We start from the raw sequence: 24,895 nt of genomic DNA, 5'->3' as shown, positions 1-24,895 counted from the left end.
CTAGCTCTGGTCCTTCTAAACAATTAAATTAGATACGCGCTAATCCTGCTCAAACCACTGTCACCTGGGGTCTCTTACAGCAGCTTAGAAACTGCTCCAACCAACACATCCCTTGGCCCCACAAGACAAACTACGAGGAGTGGGTCGATATATGACTGGCCTTATGTCCCTCCTGGGCCTAGGAGAGCCTGGGGCCCCTTCCCGGCTCCTAGCTGGGCCCAAGCATGGGCATCAGAGTAGAGTGACTCCCTAGGGGAGAGTGAGGTGCGAGTGTGGAGCAACGGGCCTAGGGGGCAGGGATGGGGAGGGGGAGGCGAGCGGATGCTGGGACTTCAGCCATCTCCCAACACACGAGATGCCCCTACCACAGCTACATGCTGGCTGTCCGTCCAGCCCCCAGGCCTCCCACCCTGAGAACTGGACTCCCGGAGTCCCTGCAAGCTGCGGAGCAGAGCCCACAGGACGGCAACAGAAAAAGAAAGAAGGAAGCTCGAGGCATCGGACTGGGCCTATCAGCTTAGATGGTGCTGAGGGAGGGCGGGCCCCCAGTGTCCTCTCATCCGCATGCTGGTGTCTGCTCCCTCCCAGCTGTGTCTCTGGGGCTCCGCGGGCCCCGCCCCCTCCGCACTGCCCACTGCCCGTCCAGGCCCCGCCCCTCCGCCAGGCCCCGCCCCCTCCACCCGGCCCCGCCCCTCCGCAATACCCTTGCCTGTCCGGGCCCCGCCCCCTCCGCCAGGCCCCGCCCCCTGCCCGTCCAGGCCCCGCCCGCCTCGCCCTCGCGCCCAGGCAGGCGCAGCGCTCTGGCTGGCACACAGGCTGTGCAGACGGCAGGGCTTGCTCTTCTCCCTGGCAGGATTTTTATTATTTTTTTTTTCCTTCTTTTTCGAGCGAAAGACTTGATCCCTTGACCTTGATTCCCAAGACCTCACCGGCTCGCCCCGCACCGGGGCTGGGGATGGGCCGGAGGGGGTGGGGGGGGCGCGCGCGGGGCCCTGCCCGCCCCGGGCCGGCCGCTAGCCCAGGCCCCGGTCCGGCCTGGCCCCGGGGGCCCCGGGCGGGGCCGTGTTCCGGGGCGCCCGGTAGGGATTGTCCAGCAGGTAGCGGAACTGGTCGTAGTTCTTGAGCAGGTACTTGGGGGCGTACATGTGCTCGCTGGGGTCGGCGGGCGGGTACTCCTGCTGGGTGCCGTCGAACCAGCCGCCGGTGCGGATGAGGCCGCGGATGTAGTTGAGGTCGCGCTTGTCCTCGTAGTCGCCCCAGCGCGGGAAGTCGCCGTTCTGGGCGGACACGAGCTTGAAGTAGATGCCCTCGGGGGTGAAGCACCAGGAGCAGTGCCAGCCGGCGAAGTGCAGCGGGCTGCCGAGCGACCACTGCACCAGGATGTGCCCGGTGCGGTTCTCGTACTGGCGGAAGTTGGGCATGGTGTAGTACTGGCGGCGGCGCAGGCGGATGCCGTCCAGGCCGTAGACGGCGCGCAGCATGTCCACCGTGCAGCCCGACACCACCTCCAGCGAGCCGGGCTGCTTCCAGAAGAAGCCGTACAGCGACTTGCGCATGTGGAAGGCGAAGGGCTCGGTCCAGCCGTCGAAGAGCTTGAGGAAGAGCACGCCGTCGCGCGCGGGGATCTCGTCCGCGTCGTCGATGATGAAGACGTCGTCGGGGCGCAGGTTGCGCAGGCGCGGCACGCCGTCCTGCGTGAGGAAGGTGCGCAGGTAGTCGTCGGCGATCCAGCCGTCCTGCCGGCCGCCCGGCGGGAAGTGGTCGAGGAACACGTACAGCACCTTGTGGCGGATGTACTCGAACGTGCCGTTGGTCAGCAGCTCGCGGAACTTGAGCGACCGCGGCTCCCCGTACGCCGTGAAGTTGGACTCGCACACCACGAAGGCGTCCACCACGTCGCCCAGCTCGTGGAAGCGCACGTCCAGCAGGTCGAACTCGTGGTTCACGTTGATGGCGTTGATCACCCTCCGCGGCACCTCGCGCGGCACCAGCCGCTCCTTGGTGGGCAGGTTGGAGTACTGCACCACGGTGGGCACCCCGCAGCTGGGCCCGTGCCACCCGGGCAGGCACACGCACTCCACCCACTTGCGCCTGCTGCCTCGGCCGCCGGGGCGCTCGGCTGGGAGACGCCGCCGCCGCCGGGCCGCCGCGGAGGAGCCGCGGGCCCCGCCGCCGCCCGCATCGGGCTTCTCCTCGGGCCGCCCCGACGACGACGACGCGGGCGGCCTCTCCAGCATCTTGGTCCCGGGCTTGAAGCAGACGCCCCCGGCCTTGGTGCGCACGAAGTACTCGGTGGTGTCCTCGGGGAGCACGAAGTCCACGCGGTGCAGCTCCTCCGCGGCCGGCGCCGCCGCCGCCGCCTTGCTGGGGGGCAGCGGCTGCAGCAGGGGCGAGTGCGAGTAGAGAGGGGTCCGCAGCAGCTCGGGGCCCCCCGGCTCCGGGCTGGCCTGCGGGGTGACCGGGGCATTGTTCCAGAAGAAGCTGGACACGAGGTTGGGGCTGAGGGAGGCCAGCTCGCGGGGGAAGGTGACGTACGACAGAGTCTTAAAGAAGTGCAGGAAGGAGATGAGGCACAGGCCGGCCATACAGAACAGGAGGAAGAGCTTGTACCGTCTCATCTTCATCCTGCAGCGGAGGGAGGAGCACCGTCAGCGGGCCCGCCCCGCCCCAGCCCGCCGGAGGAGGGCGCGGGGTCCGGGGCCGCCCGGGCCAGCGAACCTGCAGAGAGCCGGCAGCAGGGGCGACCCGCGAGGGGACAGGGCCCGGGACGGCGCCCAGGACACAGGAAACCCCAGTCCAACCCTTTAACAAGGACACCAGCGTGTCATTTCCCCAGGCTCCGAGGCCGTGGGGCTTGAACTCTGGGCCTGGGCGCGGGCCCCGAGCTCTTCAGCTCCAGGGGAGGGCGGTGGCCCCACCTCCGGCTTTCCAGAGGTTCACTGGAGGCCAGAGTCTCAGGTCCTTTTGTGCCCAGGCTGGCTTTGAACCTCGATCCTCAGATCTCAGCCTCCTGAGTAGCCGGGATGACAGGCGTGAGCCAGAGGCCAGGGCGACAGGCGTGAGCCAGAGGCCAGGCTAGTTGCTGTGCTTTCTGTAATTTTTTTTTTTTTTTTTTTGCCAGTCCTGGGCTTGAGCTCAGGGCCTGAGCACTGTTCTTGGACTTTCTCAAGGCTAGAGCTCTACCACTTGAGCCTCAGCACCACCTCTGGCTTTTTTCTATGTATGTTGTACCAAGGAATCGAACCCGGGTCTTCGTGCATGCTAGGCAAGCACTTTAACCACTAGGCCAAACCCCTGGACCCTCTGTAAATGTTTTATTATTTCATACCAAGTCCAAGGTTTTCCCTCGATCTCTGATAAGTTTAGAGGGTTCTTTAGTTATCAGTATGGTGTGGTGTTCACCTGTGCTCAGTTCTAAGCTTTAATTTATGCCAGGCTGGAGAGGTAAAACTCCTTTAGACCATTATCCACAAACCACCACCAAGAAACCCAGAAGACCCATGGCTCAAGTGGTAGAGTGCTTCCCTTGAGCAAAAAAGAAAGCTACTCCCAGCCCCTGAAATCAAGCCACAGGACCAACACCTCCTCCCCCCAAAAAAAAGAAAAACCGACTTGGTCAATGGAAAAACTGGAAAAACATCAACCACTTCCTTTTTCTTTTGTTTGCTGATACGGGGCTTGAACTAAGGGCCTCATTCTTGCTTGGCTTTTTTTCCACTCACAGCTAGTGCTCTCTCATTTGAGCCACACCTCCACTTCCAGCTTTTTGCTCATTAATGTATTTGTACAGGACTGGCTTCCAACCCTGATATTCACATCTCAGCTTGCTAAATAGCTAAGATTGCAGGTGGATGAGATGTAAAGCTTTCTCTTTAGCCTATTTGTAGGTTAGAAGGCAGTACTGAGGGTCACCATCAATTTTATGGGGTAGTTCTTTTGGTTCTAGGGAAACCCAAGGCTTTAAGCATGCTAAAGGGTCACCCCATTACTGAGCTACCACCCCCCCCCCAACAAGCTAGGTCATATTTATCTCAGGAGCAGCTTTATTTATCTGGGGAATGAAGGTAACTTCCCAGTCTCCCCCCCTCCCCCCCGCCATGCTCCCCCCAGGGCTTGAACTCAGGGCCTGGGCACTGTCCTTGAGATTCTTTTGCTCAAGGCTAGCACTCTACCACATGAGCCCACAAAGCACCATTCCTGGTTTTTTTCTCTATGTGTGGCATGGAGGAATCAAACCTAGGGCTTCATGCATGCTAGGCCAGCACTCTACCACTAAGCCACATTCCCAGCTTCTCCCTTCCTACCTAGGCACCCATAGAATGGGCCTTTCTAGTGAAAGACCTTGCTTGGGGCAAGTAAAGTCACAATGCCAGCACAGTAAAGGCTGGGGCAAAACAAAAAACAACCCCACATACACAAAAGCTGGCCTTTGGCCTCTGCCAGTATCCCACCTACAATATCCCTTCCTTCCCTTAAAATGTTCCTTTTAGAGTCAGACACTGGCACACCTGACATCCTAGCAACTCAGGACAAAGTCTAGACCAGGACTTACATCCTCACTTTATGGACAACATCAGGATCAGGGACTGCAGACCTTCTCAAGCCTGCAACTGTAGCTACTCAGGAGGCTGAGATCGAGGATCATGGTTCAAAGCATAGGCAGGAAAGTCTGTGAGACTCTTTATTTCCCATTAATCACCAAAAAAACTGGGAATGGAGAAGTAGTAGAGCACTAACCTTGAGTGAAAGATCTCAGGGACAGCACCCAGGCCCCAAGTTCAAGCCCCATACTGACAAAATGAAATAGAATGGGTCTCCTGGTCTTTCTCTGTGCTGCATTACAATACTGGTCTAGGGAAGGCCAGGCCAGCAGAGAGAGCAGGCACCAGGCCCAAAGAAGGCAGATAGGACTTCCTGCTCTGGCAGAGGCCAGGTAAAAGGCCTCACATCAGTCCAAGGCCTACATGGCGGCTTCCTTGAATGTCTGTGGGGTTTCAAGCCAATCCAGACCCTCCTAGTAGGTGGTTTCTCCTTGGGCCTGGCTGTGCAGGGCTCACCTAAGAGTCCCAGCCCTTGTTGGCCCAGAGCTGTGAAGTACAGGACCTGGGTTTGTCCTACAGACAAACCCCATGGATTTGACGGAAGCCAGGGTGCGTTTTGCTAGTGTACTCTGCCCCTCTCCACCCACTAAGGTCAGAATGACCTAGCTGCCCCAGGGCTTCCAGGCTAGGCTGGCTACCAGATCTGGTTACACCTGGCCATCTGTGGCCCTCTAAGGCCCGGCTCACCAGGGCCTGGATCTGACTCACGGGGTCACTTCCTGAAGATGTCTCCCTGACAAAGGCCTCAGTCTGGAACTAAGCATGTTCCCTCCTCACTCAGGCTATTAGGAAGGTCAGAAGCACATGGGGATCAGCCCAGAGCAAGTCAAAAGCACCTGGGAAGCTAGGCGTGGTGGCTCACCCCTATAATCCTAGCTACTCAGGACGCTGAGATCTGAGGATCGCGGTTCAAAGCCAGCCTGGGCACTAAAGACCTTGAGACTCTTTTTTTTTTTTTGCCAGTCCTGGGCTTGGGCTCAGCGCCTGAGCACTACCTTGGGCTTTCTCAAGGCTATGGCTCTACCACTTGAGCCACAGCACCACTTCAGGCCTCCTCTTCCTCCTCCTCCTCCTTTTTTTTTTTTTTTTTTGTGGGACTTGAATTAGGCCTGGGTGCTGTCCCTGAACTCTTCAGGTCAAGGTTACGGCCCTACCCATATGCCAAGCCCTACTTCCCATTTTCTAGAGGTTAATTGGAGATGAGTCTCATGTTCTTTTTGTGCCCAGGCTGGCTTTGAACCTTGATCCTTAGATCAGGCTTTTTTCTATGTATGTGGTAACAAGGAATCGAACCCAGGTCTTCATGCATGCTAGGCAAGCACTCTCTACCACTAGGCCAAACTCCCAACTCCTCTTATCTCCAATTAATCACTAGAAAAGGGGAAGCGGGGCTGTGGCTCCAGGGGTAAAATGGTAGGCTTGAGCTGAAGAGCTCAGGGACAGCACCCAGGCCTAGAGTTCAAGCCCTATGACCCCCCCCAGACACAAAAAAAGCACCTGGGAACCATGTTATCCCTCTCTTCCTCTTCCTTCTTCCTTTCCTATTATAGCTTGAATCCAGGACTCCATACTTGCTACACAGGCACCCTGCTACTTGAGCCACACCCCAGCCCTCAGCTAGATGGATGGATAGATGGGTGGAAGGGTGGATAGATAGAAAGACAATGTGTGTTCAGGCCTGGAGCATAGCCTAGTGGTAGAGTGCTTGCCTAGCATGCAAGAAGCCCTGGGTTTGACTCCTCAATACTACACACACAGAAAAAGCTGGAAATGGTGCTGTGGCTCAAGTGGCAGAACGCTATCCTTGAGCAAAATGTGTCCAAGGAGAGTGCCCAGGCCCTGAGTTCAAGCCTCTGGACCTTCAAAAAAAAAAAAGAAGAAGGAAAAGATAATGCATTGTCTACAGTAAGGATGTCACTGTAATGAGGGTTTCACGGCCAGGCGCGGTGGCCCACGCCTGTAACCCAGCTACCCAGGAGGCCGAGATCTGAGGATCGGGGGTCAAAGACTCATCCCCAATTAACCACTAGAACACAGGAAGGGGGGCTTGACTGGAGGGGAAAGCAGCACCCTTGAGCTCAGGGACAACGCCCAGGCCAAGTTCAAGCGCCAAGACCCACAAAATAATAATGAAGAATGGTTCAATGCAGGCATACAATATATCAACCACACCCTTCTATCTGTTCTCTCCTGATCCACTCTGCTTCCCAAAGCATTCTCAAACAATCTCACAGTTCTACTTTTATCCACGCAAACAAACCGTTTTCTCTCCTTCAGCCCTGCGTTAGCCTTCTCCATTACAGAACAAAGCCCTGCCACTGGGGGCATTTGACAGAAGAGGAAACTGAGGCTGGGGAAGATGCGTAGATTCCTCTCCAAAGACACTGTGATGGCAACCGAGTGAGGACGTGGGTTCATGCAGGCAGCTCAGCTAGAACTAAAGCTATGGGACCCCTGAACCCCTGCATTGAGAAGCAGGTTTGCCCCATAACCCCTATTTCATAGATGAGGAAACTGAGCCACAGGGGAAATATAGCGGTACAGCTCCAGGCATAACTAGCCAGCAGCATATGGAGTCCCTGACTGACAGGGGATTCCAGTCTGTGACAAGTTCTCCTGGTCATCCATCTGCCAGGTTCGCCCCAAGTGGGTGACAGGGGTCCCCAGGGAGCCCACGGTAAAGGAGGGTATGCAGCTCATCTCCGATCTGCGCTCACCTTGCCTGCACCTCTCCTTCAGCCACAAGGACACCCTGAGTGCCGCTCTCTGCGCCAGCACCTTACCGGGTACGACCGGGAGTCACAGTCACAGCCAGCTCTGTCCCTGAGGGCTTTCGGGAGGACACCAGCATGCCAGTGCGTGGGCTGAGTGGGCAATCTGGTGCGAATTATCCTCTACTAGGGGCTGGAGAGAACGAGTGTTCACTGGCCGTTCTGCACCACGGGAGCCTGGCACTTCTCCTCCCTAGAGTGGTTTTCTCAGTAGTTTAATAAAACCTTACACAGAGTTCCAGGATCCAAGTAAGTGCTCAATAAATGCTACAACTCACAGTAAGTATTCAATAAATGTTACAGCTCCTTTTTCCTGTTCTGCTGTTGGCCCCTATCCTGGCAGAGGTGAGTGGACATCTTCAGGTGAGGCGCAGAGGCACAGAAGTGAGCTGCAGTCTTACCCCAGTAACAAGGAGCACAATGGAGTCTGGAAGACAGGGGAAAGCTAGGAAATAGCACCTAGAAAAGGGGAGTCTGAGATTGCTGGGTGACCCCATCCCGTCCACCAGCTGCCAGGCCGGCCTAAGTTGCACCCTGTTCCCAGGGACCTGACTCTCCTGTTGTTTCTGTTTTGTTTGGTCTAAAATCAGACTTGAACTTTTGCTCACTGGCTGGTGCCATGACTCCAACCCCAGGGTCTCCTTCTTGAGGGTGTAAAGGCAGAGGCGGGATGTCCAAGAGCTTCCAGGAAGCCAGGTGACTCTTGTAGGATCGACACCCCCCACCCCACCCCACCTACGCTGTGTTCTAGGTGCATACAGCTCATTCCAGCAGGGCAATCTATCTAAGCCTGGCTGTAAACATTCCATGGTGGGCCTAAGTGAAAAGCCGCCTACCTGCCTTGACCTAATGGCTCCTGTCCCAGCTCGGACGCAGTCTGTAAGCCTGCGGGAAGGTTGTGTGTCCCTCGCTGCTCTATCTCAATTAACAGTCCTTGCCTGTGGGAGATCGAGTCTGGTCTGTTTCTTTCCTTTCTCCTCCATTTTCCTGACCACCCTTGACATGAGAGGCCCAGGCCAGGCTAAGATGGCAGGGAGCTATGGCCTGTGGCCAGGCCAGGAAGATTTTCTACCCTCCTCCCACCTCTCCCTGCTCTTCCCCAGGCCCTGTCCCTTGGGGTAAAGAAGGAATCAGATGAGCCTGGGCCCCACAGCCCTATCAGGGTGTTCTGACAGACAGATCAGTAGCAGACAAATAAGATTAAGGAAGCTGGCTCACAATCATGGAGACTGAGAAGTCCCAGATGTACCAAGTGCCAGCAGAGCCCTGGGTGGCCGCTGTGTGGCTCAGTCCAAACCCAAAGGCCTCAGACCCAGGAAAGCCGATGGTGTAACTCTCAGTCTCCGGTTGGAAGCCTGCAAGCCAGGGGTGGCTGGGGTAAGGCCCGGAGCTGTGTTATCCCAACTTTGGCAGAGGAATTCACCCTTCCTCCACCACTTCTGTTCTCTCTGGGGCCCCCCTGGAGTGGGCAGTGCTCACCCATGTTGACTGCAGTTTTCCCACTCAGTGCACCCACTCAGTGCACCCCCACCTCCAGAAACCCCCTCCTCTGCTTGCTGTGACAAAACATGACTGCCTGGCCCTGATCTAGCAAGGTGATGCCCAAATTATCCATCACAATGACCCAGCCATGACCTCAGAGTCAGGCCCAGGTGAAGTCCAGCCAGGTGCGGGACTGCAGGGCCAGGGAAGCAGAGAACAGCTCTGCAATCGTCACAGCCTCACCTGGGTTGACAGGAGGTGGCATGGTGCTCTCCAAGGTCCTGAGCCTGCAGGCACTCCCCGGGGTTCTGGGGCAGCCTTCTGCGGCCCTTACCCGGATGCCTGCCGGCCTCCTCCAGCCTGACTGACACCCAACGGCCTCTTTCCCCACCAGCCACCCCCTCCGAGGTCCTTAGCTCTGGGACACTTAACTGCTCCCGTTGAAAGGGGCCAGCCACCACCACTGACGGCAGCTGACAGTCCCACACTAAGGAGGTGCCCCAGGCACCCTTAGGGTATGGGTGTGGGGAAACCGGGGGTTCCCAGCTCAGTCTTGGTCTCCACTGCTGGGCAGGAACTGGCCCCAAGAACACCTCTGTGTATGGGCCAGGAACTGGGTCACCTCCCTGGAAGGACATATTAGCTCTGCATTGAAGTCTGCCCTCCACTGACCTCCAGCCAGGCCACCTGAGGGCTCTGCCCACTTCCGAGGATGGAGCAGGCAGTGCCCCTGTCATGTCCAGCCAACTCCAGAGACACAGGGCCAGCCAGGGACCACGAGGACCCAAAACAATGCCCTGGATCCTGCTTTCCTTCCCTCAGTTTCCCCTTTTGTTAACCTGCACAGATGGCTAAGAAGCTTTGTCCAGGCGCACAGTAGATGTTCAGGAAACACTGGCACCGGCTGCTCCTGGAAGACTGGCTTGGCATCTCAGCTTGGTGACTTCCTGTGTGCCCTCAGGCATGTGGCTTCACCTCTCTGAGCCTCAGGCTTCTCAAACTAGGAGAATGACTCTCCCTCTTTCTCAGTCCTGTGGGAGACCTGAACGAGCGTGGAATCTAAGTAACATCGGCAACAAGCCTGACACTGGTAGATGCCCTGGAAATGCTCCTTTTTACCTTGCCCTTCTGTCTGGACTTCCTGCTTGACAACCAAATGCAGATGGCTCTGCCCCACCTGCCCTGGGCCTGGCTGGCTCTGTTAAAAGACCGGCCAAAGCCAGGCATGGTGGCTCACGCCTGTAATCCTAGCTACTCAGGAGGCTGAGATCTGAGGATCACTAAAGACTGAAACTCTTATCTACAATTAATCACTAAAAAAAAAGTGGGGGGGAAGTGGTGCTGTGGCTCAAGGGGTAAAACAGTAGCCTTGAGCTGAAGAGATCGGTGACAGAACCCAGGCCTAGAGTTCAAGCTCCAGGACAAAAAAAAAAGGGGGGGGGGCCAGGAGTTTGGCCTAGTGGTTAAGGTGCTTGCCTAGCATGCATGAAGACCCAGGTTCGATTCCTCGGTACCACATATAGAAAAAAGCCAGAAGTGGTGCTGAGGCTCAAGAGGTAGAGCTCTACCCTTGAGAAAGTCCAAGGACAGTGCTCAGGCCCTGAGCTCAAGCCCAGGACTGGCAAAAAAAAAAAAAAAAATCCTGTTCACTGGTTGAGCTTAAGACTCACACTGTACTGTTCGCTGTTCAGGAGGCTTAGGTCTAAAGACTAAAGTTTGAAGCCAGCCCAAGCAGAAAAATTTATGAGACTTATCTCCAACCAAAAGCCATAGTGGAGCTGTTGCTCAAGTGATAGAGCACCAGCTGTGGGAGAAAAAGCTAAGGGATAGTGCTCAGGCCCTGAGTTCAAGCCCCATGGCCAACCAACAGAGAGAGAGGGAAAAACAAAAACCAAGTCCAGAGAAGAGAGGCAGTTCTTGTTCTACCCAGGCAGATACCTGGGCCCCACGAGGTCCCCTGCTTTCTGGTGTGTGTGGGCTCCAGAGCAGGGCCCTTGAACACCCCAGTCCATCACCTACCCACTAGAGGACCCCTCACACACCTCCCTCCTCCCCCGCCAGCTGCATCCTGGCTCAGCCAAATGGCCACTGCCTCAGAACTTTCCCACGACAGGGCTAGCAGGGGCCTGGGAAAGCTTCTCCCAAAGCTGGGTCCCGCCCCCTCCTCACACTGGCTACTGGCCTGCCCTGGACCTCAGCTTCTGGTCCCCCGAGACCCAGGGGCGGCAGAGATGTGGAGAATTTCCACATCCCAGAATCTTCTAGCACAGGCCAACGCAGGCTAACCAGATTACAAGTGGCTGTGCTCTGAGACCCCTGCCAGAGTGGGCTAGTGACCCGCTCAAGGCCGCACAGCGAGCAGATTCCAGGTCTCTGACTTCCCAGAGGCCTGGGGTGGCCAGGCCAGGCACAGAAGTCAGGGTACAAACTGGTCAGGAAGCAGAATACCCACAGAAGGATACCAACCTGAGCCACTGGGGACTGGGCACATTCAGAAGGCCCTCAGGGCCCTGAGCGCCTCACATGCGCGTGGCATGCAGTGGGGGTGCAAACTTGACCCAAGGGAGCAGCACGATGGGGGGGTGGGGGTGGGATGGGCTCTTGTTCAAGCCCACTCAGCAGTACAAAGGGGTGTGAGGAGGCAGCCGGTCCAGAGTGCCAGGAGACAGGGGGCCGTCTCGTCCGGCAGGGCACACACATGGTGGGCTTGCTTTACGCACAACTGGGAGGCACTGGGGGTTTGAGGCTGCCTGCATGCAGGAAGGGTGTGGAGGCTATGGCCTCTTGCCTCGCTCAGTGGACAGGTGCACAGCCCTCGAGCCTGGGACTGGTTGGCAACAAGGGGCGGTGGAAAGATGGGGCCCACGTGGAACTTGGTCCACAGACATGCCAGGCATGCGAGGGGACCTTCCGAGGGGATCTCAGCCAAAATCTCAGGTCAGGCCAGGAGCACCAAGGCTGGGGATCCAGAGGGAGAGCACTGCCGGCCAGGGGGCCGTGTGGGAGACCAGTCTACACACTGAGGCTGGGGGGCCCTGTCACCACCTGTGTGGCAGCTAAACCTCTGACCAGGGCAAGGTGGACAGGTTTGGGGAGTCTTGTGCACAGAACATTCCTCCAGGAACAGGAACAGAGCCTCCATTATCCCCCCCCCCCCCGCCTCAAAACAACTTGGATTTCTTTCCTTCGGTTCTTTTCTTTTATTCTCTCTCTCTCTCGCTCCCCCCTCCCTCCCTCCCTCTATCCCTTCCTTCCTTGCCACACTAGAGTTTTAAACTCAGAGCCTCCCGCTTGAATGGCATATGCTCTGCCACCAGAGCCACATTGGGAGCCCTCCCTTGCTTTGGTATTTTACTGCCTGGGGCCAGCCTTAGATCAAGGTCCTCTTACTTAAGCCTCTGCCACCACATCTGGGTCCTGTTCCTTCACTTCTCCTCACAGGCACAGAGGCCGAAACACTTTCCTAAGGCACACAGCTGGCTGGCAGAAGCACGGGATTCACAGCCATTACCCCCCCCCTCCCTTTTGGCAATACTGGGGCTTGAACTCAGGACTTCACACTTCCGAGGCAGACAGTCTGTCACTTCAGCCACACTATCAACAGCTGCATGGCACTAAAGCCACATTTCACAATGTGCCCTGAAGGGCATAACACCATGGGGGCCGCCTTTCTCAGCCCTGCCCAGCCCTCCTCACCCCTGCCTGCCCCACGCCAATACCCTGGACAGTGGTCACTCCACCAGCAGCGTGGTGTGGAGTGACAGAGTTCCAACGTGCTAAAAAGTTGGGAAGACTCCGGGGCGCAGCCTGCGCTCCGGGAGCCCCTGGGGGACCCTGCCCCAGCTGCTCCCGCTGCCCACCTGCCCTGGGCAGCCCTCCTCACCCACATCCGCTTTTCCTTCCTCATTATCTCTCCCTGGTTCAGTTGCTGCATCTCACAAGTTTCTGTTTGCTTGCCTGGCCTGACCACAGCCCACAGCCCACAGCTGTCCAAACACCAGAGCCGAAGCTACCCCCTCTCCACGAGGGGAGAGACGGGAGGGGACCCCGGAGCCCACCCTGAGCCCCGCTGGAGCACGTCCGCCCGGCATCTCGTGCTGTGCTCCATCCGGACCCCAGCCTCCCATATGGCTGCGCCGCCTGGAGACACGGAGGCTCACAGAGTCAAAGCACAAGTCTGGGCTCTGCCTGCAAATGACTGCTCCTCTCCCCCTACCCCGAGGCTGTCCAGCTGTGCCATCCCGGCCCCCGCCACCCACCCCACCATCACAGGTACCTGCCACCGCATGGGCATTGGGCTTTTCTGGTGTGGTGGCAGCTGTCTCCTCCCGGGTTTCCCCGGCTGAGCCAGGTGTCAGTCAGGTGCCTATATAGGCACTGACCTTGGCCCGGCCCAATGCCAGCCTTCCTTTCCTCTGGGCTGGTGCTCAGGCTCCACCTCTCCCAGCTGGGCACCTCACAGGGAGAGGTGGCTCCACCCTCCCAGAGCCGCCAGCCAGGTGCTGGGGGGGCCTGGCAGCACCCACCTTTCTGAGTCAAGTGCTATCAAGGCTGAGCACCTTTGAACCATAGGTCTGTCTTCCCTGGGCCTCACCCCACTGCCTCTGATAACTGTGCTCCAACTTTTGAGCAGCTACGGGACGTTCTTGGGGGGCTGTGGATAGAAACTGAGGGGTCAGGTAGAAGAACGAAGAGAAACACAGTGGGGGTGGGCATACTACTTTTCTCACAAGCAGCCCAGTGCCCTCGGCTTCATTGCAGGTGCGTTTGGCTCTCTCTGTGTGTGAGAGCAGACTAGGCCCCCACTGCACAAACCCAGGAGACTCCTAACAAGACACACGTTGTGGTATTCTTCTAAGAGGCTCAGCCCAGCTCTGAGTCCTCATGCCATGGCCACAGTGCCTTTGCACATGATGCCCCACGTATAGGCTCTCATTCACCCCATCCTGCACTACCTCAAGTTAATCTTTGCCTCCAACGACTCTCCCTGGGAACCCCACCCCAGCCTGCTCAGGTGCCCTGGGCTTTCTAACCTCTTGCCCATCAGCTATGAGTACCAGTTCCCAGTCCTAGAGTCCGGAAAACAGTAAACATCAGTGTCAGGTAGGCACACAGTAAACAATGCAGCACATATCCTGGAAGAGCAGGCCTCTCTACCCCTCTATGCCCCAGTGTCTGTGCCCATGGGATGGGATGGTATCTACCAGTGGGGAGAGCTGACAGGGCAGGATCCCAAGGGCCCCAGCTCTGCAGGGGGAGGCTGGTAGGGACAGCAGCAGGAGCAGGGCTGGGTGTGGACTATGAGGAACAATGGGCCAGAGACCAGGGCAGCGGGGAGGGTGAGGCACTCCTGTTACTTAGGCTAAAGATTAATGATTAACACCTTCCTATTAGAAGAAGAGCCCAGAGCTAAGCCCCCAACTTACCCTTTAATCCTCACAAACCCCCACCCTGGGGAGACCCGAACAAGTCACCCTGCCCAGTCTGGAGAACGAGCGGGCAATCCCAGAGCCAGGGCCCAGGCTAGCTCGGCCTGCCTCAGTTTCCACCATCTGTGGATCGGAGATTGGGGGGGGGGGTCCTACACAGAGCAGCAATGGCAGCAGCCAGCGTCCTGGTGCGGATGGGCAGCTGACTTTAGAGGCTGGGGCTCCTTCCTGCCAAGGCTGGGCGCTGCCCCCAGCAGTCAAGCTGCAGCCGGTGGTGCCAGCCCCTCCCGCGCTGGCTCCTCATCCTCCAGGGACAATGTACAAAGAACCACTTCAGCGCCATCTCCAGCCCAGAAGGCTGGGGGAAGGGAAGGAGGGCACGCCCCACCCTCCCCTGTCTCCTGGCAGCCTTTCTGGTCCAGGGGTGGCTGACAGAGACAAGCTATGAGCTGTGGAGCCCCGCGAGGCAGGGGACGGGAGTGGGGGGCGCTTCAGAGGCCAGCGGGTCCAGCCCTAGCCTCTCTGCCACCTTTGCTTCTAATAAGACACAAAGCATGCTGGGCCGCTGTTCTAACCACCCAAGCAGATAGCCTGTGACCTGTGCCTGGTAGGCAGGCTCACCCAGCGTTCCTTCTTGGCCCAGTCAGTGACGTGAGCCGCCAGCCAGCCCCCAAGGAAGCCAGGTTCCCCTGCCCAATGCCTCGGCATCACCCAGCCTGCCCATCCCACTGCCTGGACCTCCTGGATCCTGCGCCCCTGGCTGGTTCACCCACCCGCAGTGCTCACCAGCGCCAGCGGCCGCAGGCCCCGAGGGGCTCCAGGCCAGCTCTCCAGGAGCAGAGTCAAATCCAGGCCCTGCCGTCCCTCTTGGACCCAGTGACCTGGGAGATAAAGTTCAGACAAGCTAGGAGGCTCAGAGTTCCTGTGTATTCTCTCCCTCTCCACACCTGCACCCTCCTCCCAGCCTGCCAGAGACCTACGTTCCCACCCCCAAACACAGGTGGACACAAAGGAGGTTCTGAAATGTGGAGTGTTGTGACTCAGTGTCCCTTTCTGAGCCCCCTCTGCAGCTTTCGACAGAGCTGGCCAGCTGCAGGCCTGATCTGGGGCTCAGCAAAGTTTCTCTGGGTCCTGACCCCACTTCCATGCCACCTGGGGCTCCTCAGGTCCCTAAGAGTTTGTCCCAGGAGACTGCGGGGAGGGAGGAAGGAACAGGAAATGTCTTCAGCCTTTGCGGAAAAGGGGGAGACACGGGGGGGCGTCACCAGGAATGAAGGGCAGGGTAGCATCCTCCTGGATTGCAGGTGCTCAGGGAGCTGCCTGGCCCACAGCTGGGAACGTGAGTCTCACAATGAACTTGGGTCTTCAAGCAGCAGCATGGGGGGCTGGCTCTGGAGCTCTGGGCACCTGGAGAGCCGCCTGCAGGAAGCGGAAACAATGCGCCCTTTCTCTTCTCTCCTCCCCAATTACTCTCCCGCAGACCCTGCATTTCTGTTCAGCCCCAGGCCTGGCATTCCAGCGGACAACCAGGCCGAGCCACTGAAGGGAAGTCTTTCAGGTGTGATCTCCTCCTCCCACAGCCCAGGGTGGGCTGCATCCTCACACTGTTCACAGTGCCAGGCTCTGGGGCTCACGCCTGCAACCTAGCTACTCAGGAGGCTGAGATCTGGGGATCACGGTTCAAAGCCAGCCAGGGCAGAAATGTCCATGTAACTACTCACCTTAGCCCCAACTTCAAGCCCCATAAAAGATAAAAATAAATAAATATAAAAGCCAGCACAGTGGCTCACTCTGTAATCCCAGCTACTCAGGAGGCTGAGATCTGAGGATCAAGGTTCAAAGCCAGGCACAAAAGGACCTGAGACTCTTATCTCCAATGAACCTCTAGAAAATGGGAAGTGGGGCTTGGCTCAAGGGTAGGGTGGCAGCCTTGAGCTGAAGAGCTCAGGGACAGCGTCCAGGCTGAGTTCAAGCCCCATGACCCCCCCCACAAAATACTACTACTACTACTAATAATAATAATAAATAAAACTGAGAAACACAGCAAAAGGCCCAGGCCAGTGTCACCCACGGCTCTGGTTCTCCCATCTTCTCCATCGCGTGGCCCTCTTTGCTAAAATGAAACACCGCCATGAATTTCCTAAGAACACCTCTTCCTTATCCAGCCTTGCCTTCTCCACTGTAGAGGATGGCAGCGTCGAGCCCGGGACTTTCCTCCTTGCTCCTTCTCCACCCCAGACTTCAGCTGGGACAGTGGAACAATGTCCTGACTTGGAGATACAGTCACACAAACCCAGAGCTCCCCCACCATGCCTCACCCCAGAACTCATCAGTCTCTCCACAGCCCTCAGGCAAGCCCCCCAGCCCTTGCGGTTCCATGTGCAACACGGGCAGGGAGCCTGGAGTTGCCAGCTGATGTGACCCATTTCTCCCTTATGCTATGGAGACCCGGAACAGCACAGCGGCCTGGGCTGCCCCACGCCTCCTCCCAAGTGGTCCTGGCCCGATGGTGCTATGGGTTCTCTGGTGCTTCCTTCCAGGTCCTGCCCTGACCACAGAGGGCCCACTGGGTGAGCAGAGGCCTCAGGCAGTGGGGGCCTGCCTGGCCACCCTTGGAGTGGCTTCTTGGAGGTGGCACAACCAGCCCCACCCAGAAAAGGAGGGAAGGGTGCTCTGAACAAAGGAACAGCACCTGCTCAAGGCCAAGGGGATAGGGCTGGGAGTGCAGCCTCGTGGCAGAGTGCTCACCTAGCATGCACGGAGACCTGGGTTGGATTCCTCAGGACCCCATATACAGAAAAAAGCCAGAAGTGGTGCTGTGGCTCAAGTGGATAGTGCCCGGGCTCTGGGTTCAAGGCCAAGGACTGGGGAAAAAAAAAAAAAGGCCAATGTGATATCAGCCTGGTATTCTGGAGTTATGGCCCTACCTACGTGACACACACCAACCCTCCCCCATGGTAGGAACCTGGGGATGGACCACCCCACGGTGCAAAGCAGGTCCCTGACAGGCATTCTACACAGGGTAACCCCTGCCAGGCTTCCCTGAAGTCTCCTAAGCTTGGCCCTTAGCCTGCTAGGTGTGTGTGTGTGCTGTTACTCTGGCCAGGCCACCGCATTCCCCAGCCCTCTGTGTCCACACTGAAGACTAGCTTGGCCCTTCCCAAGACCTAAGTCAACAGTAAACATTTTAGACAGGCCCTAACCACACACCAGCCAGCTCCAGACCTCCAGTGTGGGCCTGGCTCTGCCTAGAGACAAACAACTAATATACATTAGATATACTCAAGCCCTGCTTGACGGTACCCCCTGATCAGCCTGCGTGGAGGGGCCCCTCTCCCCACTCACTCAATGCAGACACACAGCCCTCACATAGTTTCTAAGCCCGGAAGTTGGAACCCATGAAAAGGCAGTGCCCCCGCTGCCCACAACTGAGTAACTGAAGTGAATTCCTACATAAGATGCTTTGTCCACTGCAGGGTATCACCAACTCATCCACTCACCAGCCCATTAGCCAGGCTCTGTCCTCTACAACCTCTGCCTGCCTGAGTGAGAAGCACAAGTCACATCCCCAGCCTGGGCTCAAGTATCCACACAGTAAATGAGATTTACTCTGAGATTTATTCTGCTAGAATGAGCTCATACAGGAAGGTAGTGGAGAGCTTGCCTGGCTGGCATTTACAAGGGCCTGAGTTTCAGGGCGCAATGGGGGGGGGTGTCTGGGGATGCAACCCAGCATCTTGACCCTTTTAGTGACATAAATATGTTACCACGTGCTGGTGGCTCACACCTGTAATCCAAGAAACTCAGGAGGCTGAGATTTGAGGATGGTTTGAAACCATGCCAGGCAGGAAAGTCCATGAGATTCTTGCCTCCAATCAACCACCAGAAAACTTCAAGTGGAGCTGTGGCTCAAAATGGTAGAGCACTACCCTTAAGCAGAAAAGCCCAGAGACAGCGCCCAGGCCCTAAGTTCAGCCCCACAACAAACCAAAAAAGGAAAATGCTGTCACAGTAGCTCAGGCCTGTAATCCTAGCTACTCAGGAGGCTGAGATCTGAGGATCAAGGCTCAAAGCCAGCCCAGGGACAAAAGTCAGTGAGACTCTCTTTTTTTTTTTTTGCCAGTCCTGGGCTTGAGCTCAGGGCCTGAGCCTTGTTCTTGGACTTTCTCAAGGCTAGAGCTCTACCACTTGAGCCTCAGCACCACTTCCAGCTTTTTTTTTCTATGCATGGGGTACCGAGGAATCGAACCCGGGTCTTCGTGCATGCTAGGCAAGCATCTACCACTAGGCCAAACTCCCGGCCCCTCAGTGAAACTCTTATCTCCAAATAATCATGAGAAAAGTAGAAGTGGTCCTGTGGCTCAAGGGTAAAGCAGTAGCCTTGAGCTGAAGGGCTCAGGGACAGCTCCCAGGCTCAGAGTTCAAGCCCCACAACTGACCTTTCCCTCCCTGCCCCCCAAAAAAAGAAAAAGAAAAAAACATATGTGTGCGTGTGTGTGTTTGTTTTCCCCACAGTCCTGGGTGGAGATGGGGAGGGTTTCTTCTTAATCTTTTACCCAAACTAAGCAAGTTATATCAATTCCGGAAATGGCCTTCACCTGCCACGCTTGCATTCAGCATTTGACAAATATTTACTGAGTGTTTTCTGTGTGCCAGCCTGGACACCCAACCCTTTCCATCATCTGCTGCTCCCCTCAGAGCCCACTTCCTGGGGGAAGCCCACCATGGTTCTCTCACCACCATACACCCAGAACAGGAGGCACGTTCCGGGACACATGCCTGGGCCAAGACCAGCCTCCAAGAGGCATCGTGTGAGTTAAGAGCAACGAGGGTGGAGGATATGGGGACAGCCTGGCTGGCTAGAAACAGAGGCCAAAACAGGCAGCAGGGCCAGGGGTCTTAAGAGACAACCTGGGGGACCGGGAGTTTGGCCTAGTGGTTAAAGTGCTTGCCTAGCATGCATGAAGACCCAGGTTCGATTCCTCGGTACCACATACATAGAAAAAAGCCGGAAGTGGTGCGGAGGCTCAAGTGGTAGAGCTCTAGCCTTGAGAAAGTCCAAGGACAGTGTTCAGGCTCTGAGCTCAAGCCCACGACTGGCAAAAAAAAAAAAAAAAAGAGACAACCTGGACTTCTTGAGGCTTTGCAAGTTCCTTTTTCTTTTCTTTTTTCTTTTTTTTTTTGGTGGGTTGTGGCTCTCCAGGATAGTGTTATTAAAACTATGGCAAGTGGCAAACCTAAGGCCCATTCTACCCATCATTGTGTTTACAAAAAAAAAAAAAAAAAAGATGAGGAAGGGGCCGGGAGTTTGGCCTAGTGGTAGAGTGCCTGCCTAGCATGCATGAAGACCCAGGTTCGATTCCTCGGTACCACATACATAGCAAAAAGCCGGAAGTGGTGCTGAGGCTCAAGTGGTAGAGCTCTAGCCTTGAGAAAGTCCAAGGACAGTGCTCAAGCCCTGAGCTCAAGCCCAGGACTGGCAAAAAAAAAAAGATGAGGAGGAGAGAAGAGAAGGAGGCAGAGGAGGGAAAAACTCCTGCCATGCTGAGCTCTGCTGCTTGGGGCTAAGTGGGGCTGGAAAAGATATACTTCTCCCACATTGCCCAGATGAAGCTGAGCAGGGCCTGGACAGTGTCAGGCCAGTCAGGAGAGATGGAGGTAGCCAGGCACTGGTAGCTTACGCCTGTAATCCTAGCTAGATCTGAGGATCAAGGCTTGAAGCCAGCCCGGGCAGAAAATTCTGTGAGACTCTTATCTCCAATTAACCACCAAAGAGATGAAAACAGAGCTGTGGATCAAGTGGCAGGGCATTGGTCTTGAGTGAAAAAGCAAAAGGACAGTGTCAATGCCCTGTGTTCACACTCCAGGACAGGCGTCTAAATAAGAGCGAGAGGGTAGAAAGGAGGCAAACAAGGAAGCTGGGAGATGCTGCTGCCTCCAAGAAGGCCCTCCCAGGACCCACAGGGAAAAGGGACATGTCAGCTGACCAGGGAGGCCCAGACAGGCAGCCCTGACAGGTTCTGGGTCTTTCAAATTGAGTCCAAGCCCAGCCCTGTCACTTCCTGGTTGTGAACCCTCAATTCCAGGCAACCCCACGCTGCCAGTGGAACCATGGCATGTCTACGCCAGAAGTTATGAACTGTCACTGGAATAATGCGTACAAAGTGCTTGGTCCCTGTCCAACATATCCTAAGTGCTTGACACGCAGCAGTGAGGCATTAGGACTTAGAAGATGTCACCCAGAAAGCCATCCATTGGGGTATCTGCCAGCCAGAAACTTTGAGCCCATTCCAGTTATTCCTCCCGCCCTGGCCCCCAATTCCGGGTCCTGGGCTACTCCTAGAAAACTCTCAGCCTACGAGGACTGGGAATTGCTAGGCCCCCGAGTCTACCTTGGCTTTGTCCCCTCTCTCCACTTTAGTGGGAACCAAAGTGTTGAGCTAAATACACTCCAAGTTCATAAAACAACAGGGCAATTAGTGTATGAATGATTTCTATTGTTCCCATTTTATTTTTATAGGAAAGATGAAAATAAGTGTGAGCCGACAGAGAGATTTCCACTCCAGGCAGCAGCACCAGGAAGAGTATTTTTAGAGTCCTGTTAATACCCCGGGTTCAGCGCACGGGGCCCCCCGCTGACCTCATGCCCAGGACCTGCTCCCAACCATGGCGGCTCCACCACAGTCCCAAAGCCTCTTTGTCTGCTTCTGGGAAGTGGAGCCATAACCCCTGCTCGACCTCCCTTTGGAGGGGTGACCTCCTCCACTGAGGATGGAGAAAAGGAGGGGGGGCAGGGCAGGACAAGAGAGCCTGGGCCAAGAGGCGTTCATGCACTCATTTGTTTTATTTTGCCAGTCTTGGGGTTTGAACTCACGGCCTGTACACTGTCCCTGAGCTTCTCTGACTCAAGGTTAGCATTCTACCACTTGAAACTACAGCGACACTTTTGGCTTTTTCTGTTCAAGTGCTACTGAGGAATCAAACCCAGGGCTACCAGTAAGCCACCTTCCCAGCCCATCATTCACTCAATTGTTCATTCATTCACGTATTTACCGAGGGCCTACTCCATCTGTCTGGCGCTGACAGTCTGATGGGTACATGTAAGAACATGCCAAAGAAACAGGATGTGCTCTGTGGGTCTCCGCCAGGGGACCAGGACTCACTGAGCTCCAGCTGAGCAGGCCATGGCCTCTGCAGAGGGGACTTTCGGGGTACCTCTGCCAGGGGTTACTGGAGCGACATGGTACATGGCAGCTATTAATACTTTCCTGGGAGACTTGAATACATCGGCAGAGTGGCAGGGCATGGCAAAAGCAGAGGGAGAGAGTCTGTCTGATCCGTGGCAAAAGCAGAGGGAGAGAGTCTGTCTGATCCGGCATGGAGCGCTGGCATCACGGAAGCAAAGCAAACCATATTCAAGTAGAAGGAGAAACATGAACCAAGGAAAAGAAGCTAAAGTTTAGGACCACATCTGCTTAGACTGCGTGTCAGAACTCTGTCAGGTGAATGCAAGAGGCCCAGTTGGGCTTTTCTACACAAAACCCAAGGTGAGGCCAAAGCCGAGGAAGCCTGCAGAGGAAGTGAGCCTACAATAGAAGCGAGGCAAGCTGAAGGATGTCTGAGGTGGTTGTGTGGGGCGAGAAAGATACCACATTCTCTGCTTCTTCCTCCTTTATCACAAAGCAGTTTCAGAAGGGTGCGGGCCCTCTGGCCTCCAATCCTTGAGTGCCCAACACCGCCGGTACCTACAGCAGCACCTGGTAGCTGCCCCCGAGTCTATCCAAGCAACCTACAGTCTCTGGGTCCCTTCCCCCTCATTCAACCACCATTATTAAGTGCCTCCTGGATGCTGGCCTGTTTCACCTTCCGTGATGAGATTCCAGTTAAGCCACTGGTGGAAAGATTTACATCGCAGGAATTGGCCACCCCTCCTCAGCAGGGATTTCATTTTTCCCAGCAAGCCAGATGCCAACATACCACTGGGCCCCTGCCCAAGCAATGACACAGAAAGGCAGGCCCCTGAGCCACAGGGTCACAGTCAACAGGAATGCAAACAACCCATCTGTTGAGACAGGCTGTGCCTCCTCCTAGGAGGCAAGGGTGAGGAGGCTCCCGAGGCAAGAGCGGTACATGCCCCACCGAAATGGTGCCAAGCTGTTCTATGCTAACAGTGTGCAGCGTCTCCAGGTTAGAGATAAGGGGACAGGCTGAGAGGCAGTAGTCGCCAGGCGGTCCTCAGGTCGACAGATCTGGAATCTGCATCCCAGGGATACTCCCTGTCCTAGCCAGCACGGGCTGGGTGGACCAACCATGCCCCGTGGACGCTGTTGCCCAAAGAGATCCTAACCTCCTCAGAGCAGGCCAGGGGTCTCCTCAACGCAGCACAATTCCTTTCCCGTGAGCACACTGTTTCCCCGAAGGACTGCGCGTCTGAGCCAACTTCTAGAAGGGAGCCCATGGGCTAGAGGTAGCTGGTAGGAAGGGTGTGTGTGTGTGTGTGTGTGTGTGTGTGTGTGTGTGCATCATGTAGTGGAAACAAAGAGACTTCAGCCTCAGGGAACACAGAGAGTAGCCTACCCTAAAATCTCTCGCCCAGGAGAGGGAACAGAAAATAGTAGCTGTCCACAGACAGGGTCAAGAGAAGTCATGTCTGCAGATGACCCTGTAGCCAGTCCCTCCTCTGGGCTAACCGATTCCCCCCTATTCCCCCCCCCGGAAATTACAGGAAGAAAAAAAAAAAAGCAGACACTGTCCCCAGGCCTCAGCCCCAGTGTGATCCCCATGGACTACCTACCACCTGCACTCCCGGAGAAGCTGGCCTGGCTGCCAGCTGGCACGGATGCCCTCGTTTTGCAGTAATAATACCAACGCAGCATCCAGCGAGTTCCCACACCACTCAGGTGCCAGGCTGCCCCCATGCCTTGTCTCCAAAATCCTGGAAACCATTTCTCCTTATTGGACAGAGGGAGAAACTGAGGCTCAGCAGGGAGAGACGGCTTAGGGATCCCAGCAGGCGGTATAGACAACTGAGGTCCACCAAGCAGCTCTGGGCACCTGCACCTGGACAGAGCCTCCAACCGATGGCTATGGGGCTCTGCTCACCCCAGCTCTGCCTCAGGACAGCTCCCTGCTGGCTCAGGAGCCAGGGCCAGTTTCCTAGGTGCCTTGTCCCTTCTCCTGCACGTGCCGCCCCTCAGGGCTCACTTCTTCCACAGACAGAGCCTCATCCAGCTGACCACACACCAGGAGCCCCACCTCAGGACCCGGTCACACCAATCCTTCTCCCTGCCTCCCTGTCAACCTCTCTTCCCTGTCTGTCTGTCTGCCTGCCTGCCTGCCTGCCTGTCTGTCTGCCTGCCTGTCTGTCTGTCTGTCTGCCTGTCTGCCTGCCTGTCTATCTGCCTGCCTGTCTGTCTGCCTGTCTGCCTGTCTGCCTGCCTGCCTGTCTGTCTGCCTGCCTGCCTGTCTGCCTGCCTGCCTGTCTATCTGCCTGCCTGCCTGTCTGTCTGTCTGTCTGTCTGTCTGTCTGCCTGTCTGTCTGTCTGCCTGCCTGCCTGCCTGTCTGTCTGTCTCTCTCTCTGGGAGCCCCCCTCTTGCTAACTTTCTCAGGACTCCTGCCTGTCTACCCCTTCCTTCTGGGCAGCACTAACCCCGCGTTGTCAGCCCCCCGTGGGGGAGGGGGAGTTAATCTCGCTCTCCCCACCATCCGCGAGCTTGGCCCAGTGCCTGGACTTTGAAAAACTGCGCTTCCCAGACACATCAATGCCCTCCGCTCGCCATGGAGGTGGATCTGGACTGACGATGGCCCAGGGAGGAAGGTGGACCCCACTGGGGTCCCGTCCGCACCCCTCCTGGGCGTCCTCCCTGGCTGCGCCCCAGCCCTGCCCCCGCCCGCTCCCCACCCCACCCCCGGCTCCAGAACTCACTATTTGTCGATATGCATAGCGCCCTCCCCCCGCCAGGATCCCTCCTCCACCCTGGGCAGTGCAGGGCACAGAGCGGGTGCCCTTCCCCGGGGAAAGGTGGGGGTTCCCTCGCCACTCGCCTCCGCCGGGCCCCCACGGGCAGCTCCAGTCCCAGCCCCCGCACCCTCCCGGCCCCCGGCCCGCGCCTGGGCCTCGGCCGCCGCCGCAGCCCGGGGTCGGGGTGGGGAGCGCGGGCCGGGGCGGGAGGGGGCCCGGCGCACAAAGCGGGGCTGGGGGGGGCGCCGCGAGCCGGGCGCCGCGGCCCGCTGGGGGAGGGCGCGGGCGGAGCGGCCCCCGCCCGGGGATCGCGCGCCCGGAGGGGCCGGGGGCGCGCGCGCGCGTGCGGGGCCCGAGGCGAGGCCCGGGGCGCGGGTCCTGGCGCGCCGGGGTCGACTCACCCATCGCCCGCTGGATCTCAGCAGCAGCGGCGGCGGCGGCTCCGCGGCCCCCGGGGGCCCCGGCGGGGAGATGCTGGCGTCCGCCGCAGCCTCTCGCCCCATCCCGGGCTCCGGCGGCAGCGGCTGCGGCGGGCGCCCGGCATCGCAGGCGGCGCGGCTCCGGCCCGGCCCGATCCTGGCCCCGCACCCCACCTTCACCCCGTCCCGCAGGCCCCGCGCGGCCGCTTCGGCTGCGCCTCGGGGCGGCGG

General features: G+C 57.3%; 1 protein-coding gene across 8 annotated transcripts; it reads right to left on the bottom strand.

Annotated features, from left to right (window-relative positions):
• Positions 1-834: 834 nt before the first annotated feature.
• Positions 835-24,835, bottom strand: Mgat3 (beta-1,4-mannosyl-glycoprotein 4-beta-N-acetylglucosaminyltransferase). 8 transcript variants are annotated; one of them, XM_090328740.1, is made up of 4 exons: positions 8,852-8,922; positions 8,209-8,310; positions 7,651-7,799; positions 835-2,625 (listed from the first exon to the last, which is right to left on the bottom strand). In XM_090328740.1, the coding sequence occupies exon 4, from the start codon at positions 2,622-2,624 to the stop codon at positions 1,014-1,016; it is 1,611 nt and encodes a 536-aa protein (XP_090184866.1). In that variant the 5' UTR covers position 2,625; positions 7,651-7,799; positions 8,209-8,310; positions 8,852-8,922; the 3' UTR covers positions 835-1,013. The 8 variants fall into 8 exon arrangements, with proteins under 8 accessions (XP_090184866.1, XP_090184862.1, XP_090184865.1 ...); XM_090328736.1 differs by lacking the exon at positions 7,651-7,799 and adding an exon at positions 8,622-8,727 and having other exon boundaries at positions 8,852-8,911; XM_090328739.1 differs by lacking the exon at positions 8,852-8,922 and adding an exon at positions 8,591-8,665.
• Between the last annotated feature and the right edge of the window lie 60 nt (positions 24,836-24,895).

This window comes from Megascapheus bottae, chromosome 2, assembly GCF_031878675.1.
Source record: "Megascapheus bottae isolate mThoBot1 chromosome 2, mThoBot2.hap1, whole genome shotgun sequence".
In the NCBI taxonomy this organism is placed as follows: domain Eukaryota; kingdom Metazoa; phylum Chordata; class Mammalia; order Rodentia; family Geomyidae; genus Megascapheus; species Megascapheus bottae.
This window is presented reverse-complemented; position numbering and strand designations above follow the sequence as displayed.

Excerpts from the sequence above, each read along its gene's own strand:
- Mgat3 (XM_090328736.1), bottom strand. Across the intron at positions 8,311-8,621 it reads CAGGGCTCTGCTGGCACTTG|GCAAGGACTGTTAATTGAGA; the intron begins GTACATCTGGGA and ends GATCTCCCACAG. Across the intron at positions 2,626-8,208 it reads GAGCCATTAGGTCAAGGCAG|GATGAAGATGAGACGGTACA; the intron begins GTAGGCGGCTTT and ends CCTCCGCTGCAG.